Source organism: Rana temporaria, chromosome 6, assembly GCF_905171775.1.
Source record: "Rana temporaria chromosome 6, aRanTem1.1, whole genome shotgun sequence".
NCBI classification, from domain to species: domain Eukaryota; kingdom Metazoa; phylum Chordata; class Amphibia; order Anura; family Ranidae; genus Rana; species Rana temporaria.
The window spans coordinates 53,608,792-53,622,841 of NC_053494.1; the positions used below are offsets into that span (position 1 = coordinate 53,608,792).

The following is a 14,050-nucleotide window of genomic DNA, read 5'->3' on the forward strand; positions in this document are numbered from 1 at the left end:
ATGCTCAGGTTTCTCGGAAGGAGAATCACGACGGGAAAATAGAGAGCAGGTTCTCTATTTTTCTCGTCTAGATTCTGTGCAGTTTTCTTGACGAGAAACCTCAAAGCCTCGTACACACTCACGGTTTACCCGGCAAGAAAGCTCTGCCAGCAGGTTTCTTGCCGAGAAAACCGTGCGTGTGTACGAGGCTTAAAGCCCCACTCTAGACAGCAGAAAAAAAAATTACCCTTAACGTGGGGCAACGGTTAAATGTTTGTTAGGTCTATGGATAGAGAAATAAGCTGCAATATTTACCTTATTCCTCATTCTAACAAGCTTCCATTACTTGACCAGTCCATCGACTAGTGTCGATGGACTGGTCCATCGACACTAACCGGTTAACCGGTTCAGATGTCATCGTGGACAATGTAGGTCCTATAGTGTACATGAGGATGAGAAGCGTCTGCATACAACCCAGAGCATCAGAAAGAAGAGAAGAGCACTGGCTGTGGGGGAGCAAAGAATAAGGTAAATATTACAGTTTCTTCATCGTCCCCTAGACTTAATAAGGATTCAACCCTTGCAGAGCAAGAGTTCCCACTGCACGGGTTGGCTTTTTTCAGCTTTAACCTCCCTGGCGGTATTCCTGAGTGTGGCTCGGGGTTAAATTTCCGTACCACTAGCGGTAAGTCCGAGCCAGACTCGGGATTACATTGCAGAATCCTGATACAGGTTACTTACCTTGTCCACAGGATCCTGCAATGTCCCCCCTGCTGTGTGTGTGGGCTGTGTCCTCCGCCCGATGTCCTGTGTGTCTGGCTCCGTTCCCTGCAAACGTTTCGGCGCATGGGGGTGGAGCCCAGCAGCACATTCAAAAACTGCAAAACTCATAACACATAGAGTACACTGTAATATAATGCCGCGTACACACCATCACTTTATGTGATGAAAAAAAAAGACATTTTTTGTGAAGTAAAAAAACGACGTTTTTGAAACTTCATTTTCAAAAACGACGTTGCCTACACGCCATCATTTTTTCAAAATGCTCTAGCAAAGCGAGGTTACGTTCAGCACTCTTTTCCATTGAAGCTCGCTACATAACTTGCTTCTGAGCATGCGCGGGTTTAAAAACTTCGTTTTAAACGTCGTTTTAGCTACACACAGTGATTTTTTGTGACACAAAAAACGACGTTTTGAAAAACGACACAAAAAATTGAAGCATGCTCGAGTTTTTTTTTTTGTCGTTTTTCAGAAGACATAAAACAACGTTTTCCCCACACACGGTCATTTAAAATGACGTTTTTAAAAATGTCGTTTTTTTTCATCACATTACAGATTACATTACTATATGAAATCATTTCACATCCATTTAGTCCCTAATGTTTTGTCCAGTACCCTGCATGCATTTTTCTATTATATATACTGTTCTTTCTGCCTGGAAACTGGACATTGTCCATGGCAACCAAAAAGCGTTTCTTTACGTCAAAAGTGGTTTTAGAACACTTGCAGAATTGAGCAATAGTGAATCGTGGGGAAATTAATTTTATTATTATTATTATTATATTATTATTATTATTATTTTTTATAATTATTTATAGTTATTTATTATATTATAATTATATTATAATTTTTGATTTTGTGTTTCAAACTTTATCATACCCAGGATATATACTAGACTCTTGTTTGGACAGATTTATGTGTGTGTTATTGCTGAGAATTACAGGCCTACAATATAAAACTCCAAATTTCTATGCAAAACAATTATACCACTTTGAGATGCAAAAATCTGACGTAATCATACCGCCAGGGTGGCTACATGCATTGTAAGGATTTTACCATTGTAATTGCAGATTCTGCTGGAAAAGACAGTATGCCAGTCACATGAGCAGGAAATCATTTTTTCTATATGACACTGTAATAAACTATCTTGATTTTGCAATTACATATTGTGAAAACTGGATTATAAAATCTAGCCAAAAGATAATCATAGCTGTGGTGTATGTAACATTTTTCATAATTATACACTATTTTTTGAGATTTCATAAATATTATTACACAATGTAGGAAAATTACAAGTACCATCACATATACAGTATATAAAGGATTATATGCCTGAGGTTTTTATCACATTGACTGAGCATCTTTTTGGATACAGGTAACAGTCTGGTATGTATTATTATTTTATTCAATTGAACCCTCTAAAATAATTTGCATGTGTATGATGCTTTGGATTCTATTTATTAGGCTACTTCAACATTTTTAGACTGATATTTATTTTTTATTTTTTGGGTGGGTTATATCAGATTTAAATAAATCTTTCTACCCTAGTTAATTTAAATTGTAAGGTAAAAACAACCAAACGATTAAAAAGTCCAGCATAATTAATAGTCAAGAAGAGTCAATGATTTCCCCAGCCAATGACTGGACAGTGAATGAGCAGCAGCACACTGATGAGGTAATTCCTGCACTCTTCCCTCCTCTTACTATGTTCTGGACATCACTGTGCAGAGTATTGGTGCCTTTGTGGATTCTAAGTGCTGCCAATCCCTCCCTCAATCTGCGTCCTTCTTTACAGAGAGTTATAACAGATAATATTAAGGATTAAATTCACACTATGCGGTCCATTTAACAGCATCTGCACAGCCATTATGAACAATCACATACATGTCTGATATGTTTATTTCCTATAAGCAGCAGCTCTATCTAGTGTTGTAATGTGGTATTTTCCTGATTGAGGATTTTCATTATGACCACTAGATGGAGCTGACAATCACAGGTAATATATTGAACACATTACGGGGCCTATTCATGACAGACGCACGAATGCTGAGACATTCACACAGCTAATTTAAAATAAAATAGACCCCCTATGTGTTGTGTACCTACTAGACCATAACATGTTATTGGGTTTTTAAAGCATGCTGCATTAAGACAGCCCATTCAGCCCTATGTATTGTGTATCTACTAGAACATAACATGTTATTGGGGTTTTAAAGCATGCTGCATTTAGGCAGCCCATTCAGTTTGAATTTGCTGGCAGCACACTTCAACACACGAAAAAACAAGAATATCGCAGCATGTGCATTGTGGTGCACTGCCAGCTACAGTAATAGTCAGTCGGAGTGCCATTCAAAATGAACGTAGTTTGTGCATTAATGTGTGTCACAGGATGTTTTACAATGCTTTAGTGTAATGCATCAGAACGAATGGACCCCGAGACATTTTATGGTGCTTAACCATGTTCTACATACAAATAGATTTAAAGCGGGGGTTCACCCGCGCCGCAGAGCGCCGCGAAGAGCCGAGATCTACTCCGGCTATCTTCGGGGAGCGTGACGTGCCATAGCCAGCCGTCAATCATCCTCCCTCTGGATAGGAACGCCCATTCCCCGCGGGGAGTCGGAATCTTATCTATACGATTGCACAGTGAGTATGGGGCTAAAAAAATAAATACAGGCATACTGTAGCTCGTGCTACTATGCCTAATTTAATGCTAAAATGTTGGTAATGAGGGTGAACCACCGATTTAAAAGAGAAGTAAGGGTTTGTTTGTTTTTTAGCCTTTTATACTTACCTAGGTGGATGCAGCATGGAACTGCTACAACCGAGCCACCGAACATCGCCGATGGCTCAGTTCTCACAGATCTCCTGCTCCCCTCCCCCCTGCTTATTAGAGCGTTGAGCTGTGGAGGGGCGGGGAGTGGCCATCTCAGTCTCTCAGCGACTCGCTGAAAGGCTAAGACGGCTATCAGTCCAGGCTCCTGGCTGCTCCAGACTTTATTGTTGGGATGACGCGGTGCCTGTACTGATATTGGTGACGTCAGCAGAGAGCGGACTTCAGATCTTTGTCTGCTGAAAATGGGTCATAGGAGTGCAAAACAAATTGTATTCCTGTGACCCATAGGAGAAGCCCAGCCAAATGATCTCAGGCTGGACTGCTCCTTTAAGGATTGATTACACCAAGTGTGTCGGGACTGCATTGGGCGTTTATTCCAGCGCAGTCCTTTCTCAAGACAAGGCAAAACACCTTGGGGCAGATTCACGTACAGCCGCGCAAAATTGTGCGGGCGTAAAGTATCTGATTTACGTTACGCCTCCGCAACTTACACGGGCAAGTGCTGTATTCTCAAAGCACTTGCTCCGTAAGTTGCGGCGGCGTAGCGTAAATCACCCGGCGGAATTCAAATTTGGTGGGTAGGGGGCGTGTATCATTTAAATCAAGCGTGTCCGCTCGCCGTGTCCCCTCGCGTGTCCCCTCGCCGAACGAACGGCGCATGCGCCGTTCGTAAAATATCCGAGTGTGCATTGCTCCAAATGACGTCGCAAGGACGTCATTGGTTTCGATGTGAACGTAAATGACGTCCAGCCCCATTCACGGACGACTTGCGCAAACGACGTAACTTTTTAAAATTTAGATGCGGGAACGGCGGCCATACTTAACATTGATGCGCCGCACTTATGCCACCATATAGCAGGGGCAACATTACGCCGGGAAAAGCCTAACGGAAACGTTGTAACTTTACTGCGTTGGCCGCGCGTACGTACGGGAATTTGCGTATCTAGCTAATTTGCATACTCAACGCGGAATTCGACGGAAACGCCACCTAGCGGTGAAAAAAAAAATACAGTTTAGATCCGATGGCGTAAGAGACTTCTAATGGATATCTATGCGTAACTGATTCTAAGAATCAGTCGCATAGATACGACGAGTCAGATTAGGACTTACGACGGCGTACATGGCGCTGCGCCGTCGTATGTCCTTTGTGAATCTGGGCCCTTGTCTTCTATAAGCCCAGCACTGCAGTTATCTTGCTGCATTGCACTGCACACCAGGTGCTGCATTCTAATGCAGCAGATGGTGTAAACACACTCTGAGGCCCCATACTCACGAGCAAACATGTCTGCTGAAACTGGCCCGCAGGCCAGTTTCAGCAGACATGTTTGGTCGTGTGTGGGCGCGAGCGGGCCGAATTCCAGCAAACATTTGCCCGCCGGGCCTTTTCCCAGCAGACAAATATTCCTGGACTTGTTTTAAAACAGTCCGCTGGAATTCAGCCCGCTCGGACATGTACGGTCGTCAGTACAGACCTACCGTACATGTCCAGGCGCCCGCCGTCCCTCGCATGCGTCGAATGACTTCGACGCATGCGTGGAAGCATTTTAAAGGCGGGCCGCCCACGTCGCCGCGTCATTGTCGCGGCGACACCGCGTCATCGACGCGGCGACACCGCGGACACGCCCCGCGTATTGTTTACGCGCGGACTTCTGTACGATGGTGTGTACAACCATCGTACAGAAGCCCTCTGGCAGACATGTATGGTGGAAACGGTCCGACGGACCGCTTTCACCATACATGTTTGTCCGTGTGTACCCGGCCTTAGTAGTTTATAACCTACTCTGTATAAGTAACTGGATTCAATTGTATCGTTAATATCTGCCTAGGGTATAACTTGATTTTTTGTCATATCATTTGGTCAAATTTTCCTACAATTCAAAAAATGAAAACAATATCTACAGTACAAAAAATGAAATACAGCCATTTAGATATATAACTTATAAAAACTGTACAACAAGCCTAGAGATACAGTTTAGCTATGTATACAAATAATAAAATTGTAACATAATTACATTAATTGACAATAACAGAAGTTTTTTCTGTTAACAGATACAGGATGAACAGTATACTAAGTGAAGAAAATATTAATGCTGCTTTGGCAGAATGTAAAGGTAAGGTGAAACTGACCCAATCACCTTGAGTGCCTGCATTTATCGTATTGCATGCACACTAACAAGGGCATATCATTTGTTAACAGTGCATGTACTAGGTGTAACATTTGTTGCGTATGTACAAAGTATACCGTATATAAACTGTTCTTAGATACAGATATAAATATATAGATATACAGTACTGTGCAAAAGTCTTAGGCAGATGTGAAAAAATGTTATAAGTGTCAACCCTTTGCCTTCAAAACACCATAAATTCTTCTAGGTACACTTGCACACAGTTTTTGAAGTAACTCGGCAGGTAGGTTGTTCCATATATCTTGGAGAACTAACCACATGGATGTAGGCTGCCTCAAATCCTTCCGTCTCTTCGTGTAATCCCAGACAGACTCGACGATGTTGAGATCAAGGCTCAGTGGGGAACAAACCATCACTTCCAGGGCCCCTTGTTCTTCTTTACACTGAACTTTGGGCCAGATTCACAAATGAGATACAACGGCGTTTCTCCTGATACGCCGTCATATCTCTGTTTCTATCTATGCGACTGATTCATAGAATCAGTTACGCATAGATATCCCTAAGATCCGACAGGTGTAATAGTTTTACACTGTCGGATCTTAGGATGCAATACCGCGGCCGCCGCTGGGGGGAGTTTGCGTCGTAAACCAGCATCGGGTATGCAAATTAGGAGTTACGGCCGATCGACGACGGTTTTTCGCTTTCGCTACGTCGTCCGTAGTCAAGTTTCCCGTCGCAAAGTTAGTCGTTTTTTTTGGTGCCCTAACTTTAGTCAGCAAGTGTATTGCTGTCTAAAGTATGGCCGCCGTTCCCGCGTCGAAATTCAAAATTTAACGTCGTTTGCGTAAGCCGTCCGGGAATATGGAAGTACGCTACGCGCGTCGCCGTTCAAAAAAATGACGTCACGGCGCGCAAAGCACGGCAGGAGTTAGGAAACGGAGCATGCGCAGTAGGTCCGGCGCAGGAGCGCGCCTAATTTAAATGGCACACGCCCATTTGAATTGGCCCGCCTTGCGCCGGAGGCCGCGGGCGTAGTTTTCATCGCAAGTGCTTGGTGAATCAGGCACTTGTGATAAAAAATTGCGGCGGTGTAACTTATCTAGTATACGTTACGAAACCGCGATTCTACGTGAATCTGGCCAATAGTTTTTAATGACATTGGCTGTGTGTTTGGGGTTGTTTTCTTGCCGCAGAATAAACTTGGGGCCACTCCCACACCTTTCTGATGGATAAATATCTGCCTGTGTTTCTCAGCATTAAAGCGGGAGTTCACCCATAAGACAATTTTTTCAATTTCAATTTTTTTGCTCGTTTTGTCTAGGGGAATCGGCTAGTTGTTTTAAAATATGAGCCGTACTTACCGTTTTCGAGATGCATCTTCTCCGCCGCTTCCGGGTATGGGTCTTCGGGACTGGGCGTTCCTTCTTGATTGACAGTCTTCCAAAAAGGCTTCCGACGGTCGCATCCATCGCGTCACTAGTAGCCGAAAGAAGCCGAACGTCGGTGCGGCTCTATACTGCGCCTGCGCACCGACGTTCGGCTTCTTTCGGAAAATCGTGACGCGATGGATGCGACCGTCGGAAGCCTCTCGGGAAAGACTGTCAATCAAAATAGGAACGCCCAGTCCCGCAGCCCATACCCGGAAGTGGCGGAGAAGATGCATCTCGTAAACGGTAAGTACGGCTCATATTTTAAAACAACTAGCCGATTCCCCTAGACAAAACGAGCATCCATCTAAGGGGAAAAAGTGTTATGTACGGGTGAACCCCCGCTTTAAGGACACCATTGATCCTGACCAGATCTGCCTCTGCTGAATGAAGCCTTGTGTTTGGAGGAGTTGGGGAGCTAGGCTTGAATGGGCCCTTGCATTGAAGATTCAACACAATCTGAATTGGCTCCTGTCAGATACAAGGAATATTTTGGATTAGTTTAAATAATTATACTTTAAGCACTGCACTGCTGAAATTTCATCCAACAAACTAACTTAGGGGTCTATTTATAAAAAAAAAAAATCTGTGTGATTGCCTCAAACATTTACACAGTCGTCACAAATAGTTAAAGGGGTTGTAAAGGAATTTTTTTTTCTCCCTAAATAGCTTCCTTTACCTTAGTTCATTCTTCCTTCACTTACCTCATCCTTCGATTTTGCTTTTAAATGTCCTTATTTCTTCTGAGAAATCCTCACTTCCTGTTCTTCTGTCTGTAACTCAACACCGTAATGCAAGGCTTTCTCCCTGGTGTGGAGAAAGCCTCTTGAGGAGGGAGGGGGCGAGCAGAAGGGTCGGGACACTCTCTACTTTGCAGATAGAGAAAGGAGCTGTGTGTTTGTGGGCGTCCTGACACTCCTGCTCGCCCCCTCCCCCCTCAAGAGGCTTTCTCCACACCAGGAAGAAAGCCTTGCAATACGGTGTGTAGTTACAGACAGAAGAACAGGCAGTGAGCAACGACAAAAAATGTTTTTGAACATGCTGCATTTTTTAATGTCGTTTTTTTAAATGTCGTGTGTGGGCTAAAAGTTATGAGAAGGGAGCGCTCGTTGTGGTAAAACTACCGTTCATAATGGAGTAAGCACATTCATCACGCTGTAATAGACAAAAAGGCACGAATCGTCTTTTACTAACAAGGAATCAGCTAAAAGCAGCCCAAAGGCGAATAGAACTTCCCCTTCAGAGTGCCGTTGTACTATAGACCAGTGTTAATTTTGACATTAAATTTCAATTTCGTTTTAGTCATACTCTTTTGACTAAAATGCCATTTTAGTTTTAGTCGTATTTTAGTTGACTAAAATAGTATTCATATAGTCGACGAAAATGTTTTCGTCAACGGAATTAACACTGGCCACAACACAGCATTTTCCTGAAATCAGGAAAAATACAGCATTATGGCCACCAGATGGAGCGGACGCTCATAGAATATAAATATATTACACACATCATGGTGAATATTTGTGTAAAATATGAATGGTTTATAATTAGACCCCGAAGCAATGAGTAATAATAATGAACATAAACAATATAACAAAATAATTATTGACTTTTACTTTTGCTTCAGAACCTGGCAGCTTTGATGTGGAGAAATTCTTCAATACATCTGGGATAACTAAATTGAAATCATCTGAACTACTTCGCATCTTTGAGAAGCTTGACGAGAATAGTGATAAGGGTCTGGATAAAGACGATGTTGAGTAAGTTAAAAAACTTGATCCATAAGAGGGATTTATTACCTGTGTGAGAACAGTTGACGCCCAAACAGGAGGTGTAAAGCTTAGTACACACCACTAGTTTTTTTCTTTCAACCCAGCGGGTTGAACAATAAAAAACTAGGGGTGTCCTGATACTGATACTAGTATCGGTGATGGGACCGATACCGAGCATTTGCACGGGTACTTTTACTCACACAAATGCTCCCGATGCCTTAGACCAGGGGTCTCCAAACTTTTCAAACAAAGGGCCAGTTTATTGTCCTTCAGACTTGAGGAGGGCCAGATTGTGACCAGCAGGGGCAGAAAATGTCACAGGCATGGCATGAGTGAGAATAAATGTGGCCTTAGCGTTGGTGGTCAATAGGAGTAGGAGTAGTGTCCCTATTAGTAAGAGGAATAGTGTCCTAGCATTGGTATCGTGGAAGAAATAGTGCCCCATTGTTGGTGTCAGTGGGATGAATAGTGCCCCAAGGGCCGGATAAAGGCTAGGAAAGGGCCACATCTAGCCCTCGGGCCGCAGTTTGGAGACTCCTGCTATAGACGATACCTGCGAGCGGAGACAGCGGGCGGAGCTGAGGGCGGCGTGTCGAGCTGTCAGGGAGTGCAGCGTTTAGGGCGACCGGAGCCGTCACATATGGTCACGGAAGTGATGCTCCCTGTTGACGTCAGCGACGCCCATCTTGGTACACCCTGCACTCGGCCACAGTATGCCAGCAGCGGACATCTTGTTACACCCAGCCCATATAGTGTGGACTGGGTGTAACAAGATGGCCGCTGCTGCTTTTAATGCGGCCGAATGCAATGAGTACCAGCATTGGCTTTGCAGGCAGCCGTCAGTGCCACCTGCCAGTGTCCCCCAACTGTCAGTGCCACCTGCCAGTGCCCACCGCCAGTGCCCGCCAGCTGTCAGTGCCACCTGCCAGTGCCCGCCAGCCATCAGTGCCACCTGCCAGTGACCGCCAGCCATCAGTGCCACCTGCCAGTGCCAGCCAGCCATCAGTGCCACCTGCCAGTGCCAGTCAGCCGTCAGTGCCACCTGCCAGTGGGGCACACGATTGATAACGCTGCCACAGTGAAGAACGGGGAAGCTGTGTTTGCACACAGCTTTCCCCGTTCTTCAGCTCCGGGGACCGATCGCGGGACTCCAGCGGCGATCGGGTCCGCGGGTCCCGCGGTCCAGGAGCTTCGGACCGGGTTGCTTAAGTGGTTAAGCATTCAGATGTAAAAAAAAAAACAAGTTTACCAATGCTTCAGGCCATCTATCAAGAATTGATTTGAGGGAGCTGTCCTATGGAATAAATAAGGGGGGATGGTCTCACTTTCCTTAGGAGATTGTTGACAAGATTTACAGGTAGCTTCTCCCAGTAGAGTACCACAAATGTCAGAGAATGTGACTGGGTCTGAGAAACAGTGAGTTTTTCCACTAATGGAGGTGCCACTTCAGCCAAAGTTCCACTTTAACAAACCAGGGCAAAAAGCAATGGTAATGTACAAATTTAAATAAACTGTACTTATCAACCCAACTTCACCTCTGCTTCACAAAATGCGGAATTTTTACTGGTGATTTTTCTCCTGACTAAAATAGGTGGACTTTTATAATACTGATAAGACTTACTAAAGGTGTCCAATTAATGAATTAACTAAAATGTTATGTTTTGCTTAGAAAATTTCTGCAGAGGTTCCAACTCGATGCCAGACTGTTGACTAAGCAAGAGACGTGCAGCTTCTTGTCTAAAGGTGATCCAGATAAAGATGGTAAAATTGGGGTCCAAGGTGAGTGAAACAATGCTAATCAGTATAAAAAGCTCAGTAGTCCCAGGAAGTCCAGAACCCATACATATGAAATGATTAGTTCCCAAACTGGATTTTCTATGACCATGAGGACAACTTCCCTGACCAGCAGATGTTGGAAAAATTAGTGACTGTTCCTGCTGGAATGAACATCATTTTCACCCTGGCATTAACCACTTACGTCCTGGACCATTTTGTAGCTAAAGGACCAGGCCACTTTTTGCGATTCGGCACTGCGTCGCTTTAACTGACAATTGCGCGGTTGTGCGAACTTAAATCTGTCCAAACAAGAGTCTAGAAGACATCCCGGGTATGATAAAGTTTGAAACACAAAATCATAAATTATAATATAATAAATAACTATAAATAATTACCGTATTTGCCGGCGTATAAGATGACTGGGCGTATAAAATGACCCCCTCATTTTCCAGGAAAAATGTTGGTTTTGGGATATACTCGCCATATAAGACTACCCCCTTCCTACTAGTCTTTCTGGAAGCTGAGGGGTAGCCAGAACCGCTGACAGAAACAGGCTTTTTTCAAATCTCACTGTGCCATTACATTACATTACATGCCTCACTGTGCCATTACATTACATGCCCCCACTGTGCCATCACTTGCCCCCACTGTGCCATCACTTGCCCCCACTGTGCCATCACTTGCCCCCTACTGTGCCATCACTTTCCCCCCACTGTGCCATCACTTGCCCCCACTATGCCATCACTTGCCCCCACTGTGCCATCACTTGCCCCCCACTGTGCCATCACTTTCCCCCCACTGTGCCATCACTTTCCCCCACTGTGCCAACAGTGCCATCACTCACGTTTTGCTGATTCCTTCTTCCAGGCCGGTGACAGTCTCCATCTGCTGCGAGCGTCCATGATTTGAAAGCCGTGCCTTCTCCTCAGACTGTCCTGTGATAGGCGGAACACAAATTTTCCCAGCAGCGCCTCTGTTCAGTGTTCCGCCTATCACGGACGTCCTCTTGTCCGAGGATGAGAAGGCATCTGTGATAGGAGGAACACAGAACAGAGGCGCTACTGGGAGGATTTGTGTTCCGCCTATAACAGGACACTCTGAGGAGAAGGAGCGGCTTTTAAATCATCGACGCTCGCAGCAGATGGAGACTTTCACCGGCGTATAAAACGACCCCCGACTTTGGATGCATTTTTTTGCATCCAAAAAGTCGTCTTATACGCCGGAAAATACGGTATAACAAATAATAATATAATAATAATAAAAAATTATTCAATAATGTAATCAAATCAAAAACACTGAAATTTGCTCATTTGCAGAATTGTCGCTGTCATTACTTTTAGTGTTATATGACAAATTTTCCCACAAAACGCTATCGCTCAATTCGGCAAGTGATTCAAATTTATTATCGCTGTTTTCTAGCTGCTCTAAAACCCTTAAAGGGACACTTTTTGGTTGCTATGGACAATCTCCATTTTCCAGGCAGAAAAAATTATATTTATAATATAAAAGTGCATGTAGGACACTGGACAGACCCCTGGGGACAAAGGGGGTGTGTAATTATTTTACACAGTACTGTAATCTGTAAGATTACAGTGTACTGTAATTATACTGTGTTTTTACTTTTTTGAATTTGGCGCCGATCTCCGCCCCTGTGCGTCGCAACGTCGTAGGGAACGGAGCTCGGCTGCACTCAGGCACTGTGTGAATCGAGTGAGGAGACAGCTTGAACACACAGCAAGGAGACATCGCAGGATCCAGGGGACAAGGTACTGTAAGTAACCATACCTGGATCCTGCAATGCGATCCCGAGTCTGGCTCGGGGTTACCGCTAATAGTACTGAAATTTTACCCCGAGCCAGACTCGCTCAGGAGGTTAAACTTCTCCACAACTTTAACCCTGACCTGTCGGGTGTTTTCCTTGGCCTTCATGATGCTGTTAGTTCACTAAGGTTCCTTAACAATCCTCTGAGGGCTTCACAGAACAACTGTATTTATACTGAGATTAAAGTGGAGGTCCGGCACATAATTTTATTTTTTAAAGTCAGCAGCTACAAATACGGCAGCTACTGACTTTTAAAATAAGGACACTTGCCTGTCCAGCGCACCCGCGATGTTGGCAACCGAGGCCAATCCGTCCCTTGGTCCTCGGATGCTGCCGCCGCCATCTTTGGTAAGGGAATCAGGAAGTGAAGCCTTGCGGCTTCACTTCCTGGTTCCCTACTGCGCATGGGCGACTCGCGCGCATGACACTCTACACCAGGGAGAAAGCCTTGCATTACTGCATTACAGAAGAACAGGAAGTGAGGATTTCTCAGAAGAAATAAGGACATTTAAAAGCAAAATCGAAGGATGACGTAAGTAAAGGAGGACTGCACTAACCTAAAGGAAGCTATTCAGGAAAAAAAATTGTACCTTTACAACCCCTTTAATGCCTTGTACACGATCGGAATTTCCGATGAAAAAAGTCAGACGGAATTTGTGTGGGCCCCATCTGACTTTTTTCCGTCGAAGTTTAGAAATAGAACATGTTTTATCTTTTCGGAAATTCCGATCGTCTGTGTGGAACTCTGACGGAGCAAAAAACACGCATGCTCAGAATCAAGTCGACGCATGCTCGGAAGCATTGAATTTCATTTTTCCCGGTTAGTCGTAGTGTTTTACGTCACCGCGTTTTGGGCGGTTGGAATTTAGTCTGACAGTGTGTATGCAAGACAGCTTGAACGGAGTTCCGACGGAAAATTCCATCGAATTTTAACCCATCGGAAATTGCGATCGTGTGTACAGGGCATTATACCATATTATCTATGGAGAAATGCATGGTTCCTTCTGGCCAACTTCACAACAAACTGGATTTTTTTTTAAGATGGTCATCACTTACTAATGAATTATTTTCTACTATTTTGCAGAATTCCAGGACTTGGTTTCAAAATGTGCAAGCAAGTGAAAGATTTATCAATGAGTTGAAAATACTAACGGATGAGCAGAAGGAAAATAAAGGAACATTGTAGTAGCAGTTTGTTTGATTTTCAGAGTTCACACACTCTTTTGGATGTGTAAAAATAAACAAAATACATGGCCACAATATTAAAAACAAAGGCCCAGATTCTCAGAAGAGATACAACGGCGTATCTCCAGATACGCCGTCGTATCTCTGCGTTGCGCGGTCGTAATTATGCGCCTCTAGGTGGCACTTCCGTCGAGTTCCGCGTCGAGTATGCAAATTAGCTAGATACGCAAATTCCCGAACGTACGCCCGGCCGACGCAGTAAAGTTACGCCGTTTACGTTAGGCTTTTCCCGGCGTATAGTTGCCCCTGCTATATGGTGGCATAAGTGCGGCGTAACAATGTTAAGTATG

The 14,050-nt window shown here is 44.2% G+C and overlaps 1 protein-coding gene across 1 annotated transcript; it reads left to right on the forward strand.

Annotated features, from left to right (window-relative positions):
• Positions 1 to 2,077: 2,077 nt before the first annotated feature.
• On the forward strand, positions 2,078 to 13,703 carry LOC120942634 (oncomodulin-like). The gene is made up of 5 exons (XM_040355601.1): positions 2,078 to 2,145; positions 5,645 to 5,706; positions 8,773 to 8,905; positions 10,587 to 10,696; positions 13,600 to 13,703. The coding sequence occupies exons 2-5, from the start codon at positions 5,652 to 5,654 to the stop codon at positions 13,635 to 13,637; spliced, it is 336 nt and encodes a 111-aa protein (XP_040211535.1). The 5' UTR covers positions 2,078 to 2,145; positions 5,645 to 5,651; the 3' UTR covers positions 13,638 to 13,703.
• The last annotated feature ends 347 nt before the right edge of the window (positions 13,704 to 14,050 follow it).

Bases quoted from the DNA above. Each gene is read 5' to 3' on its own strand.
- LOC120942634 (XM_040355601.1), top strand. From the start codon at position 5,652: ATGAACAGTATACTAAGTGAAGAAAATATTAATGCTGCTTTGGCAGAA. The intron at 8,906-10,586 runs GTAAGTTAAAAA...TGTTTTGCTTAG, and splicing joins CTGGATAAAGACGATGTTGA to AAAATTTCTGCAGAGGTTCC. The intron at 10,697-13,599 runs GTGAGTGAAACA...ACTATTTTGCAG, and splicing joins TGGTAAAATTGGGGTCCAAG to AATTCCAGGACTTGGTTTCA.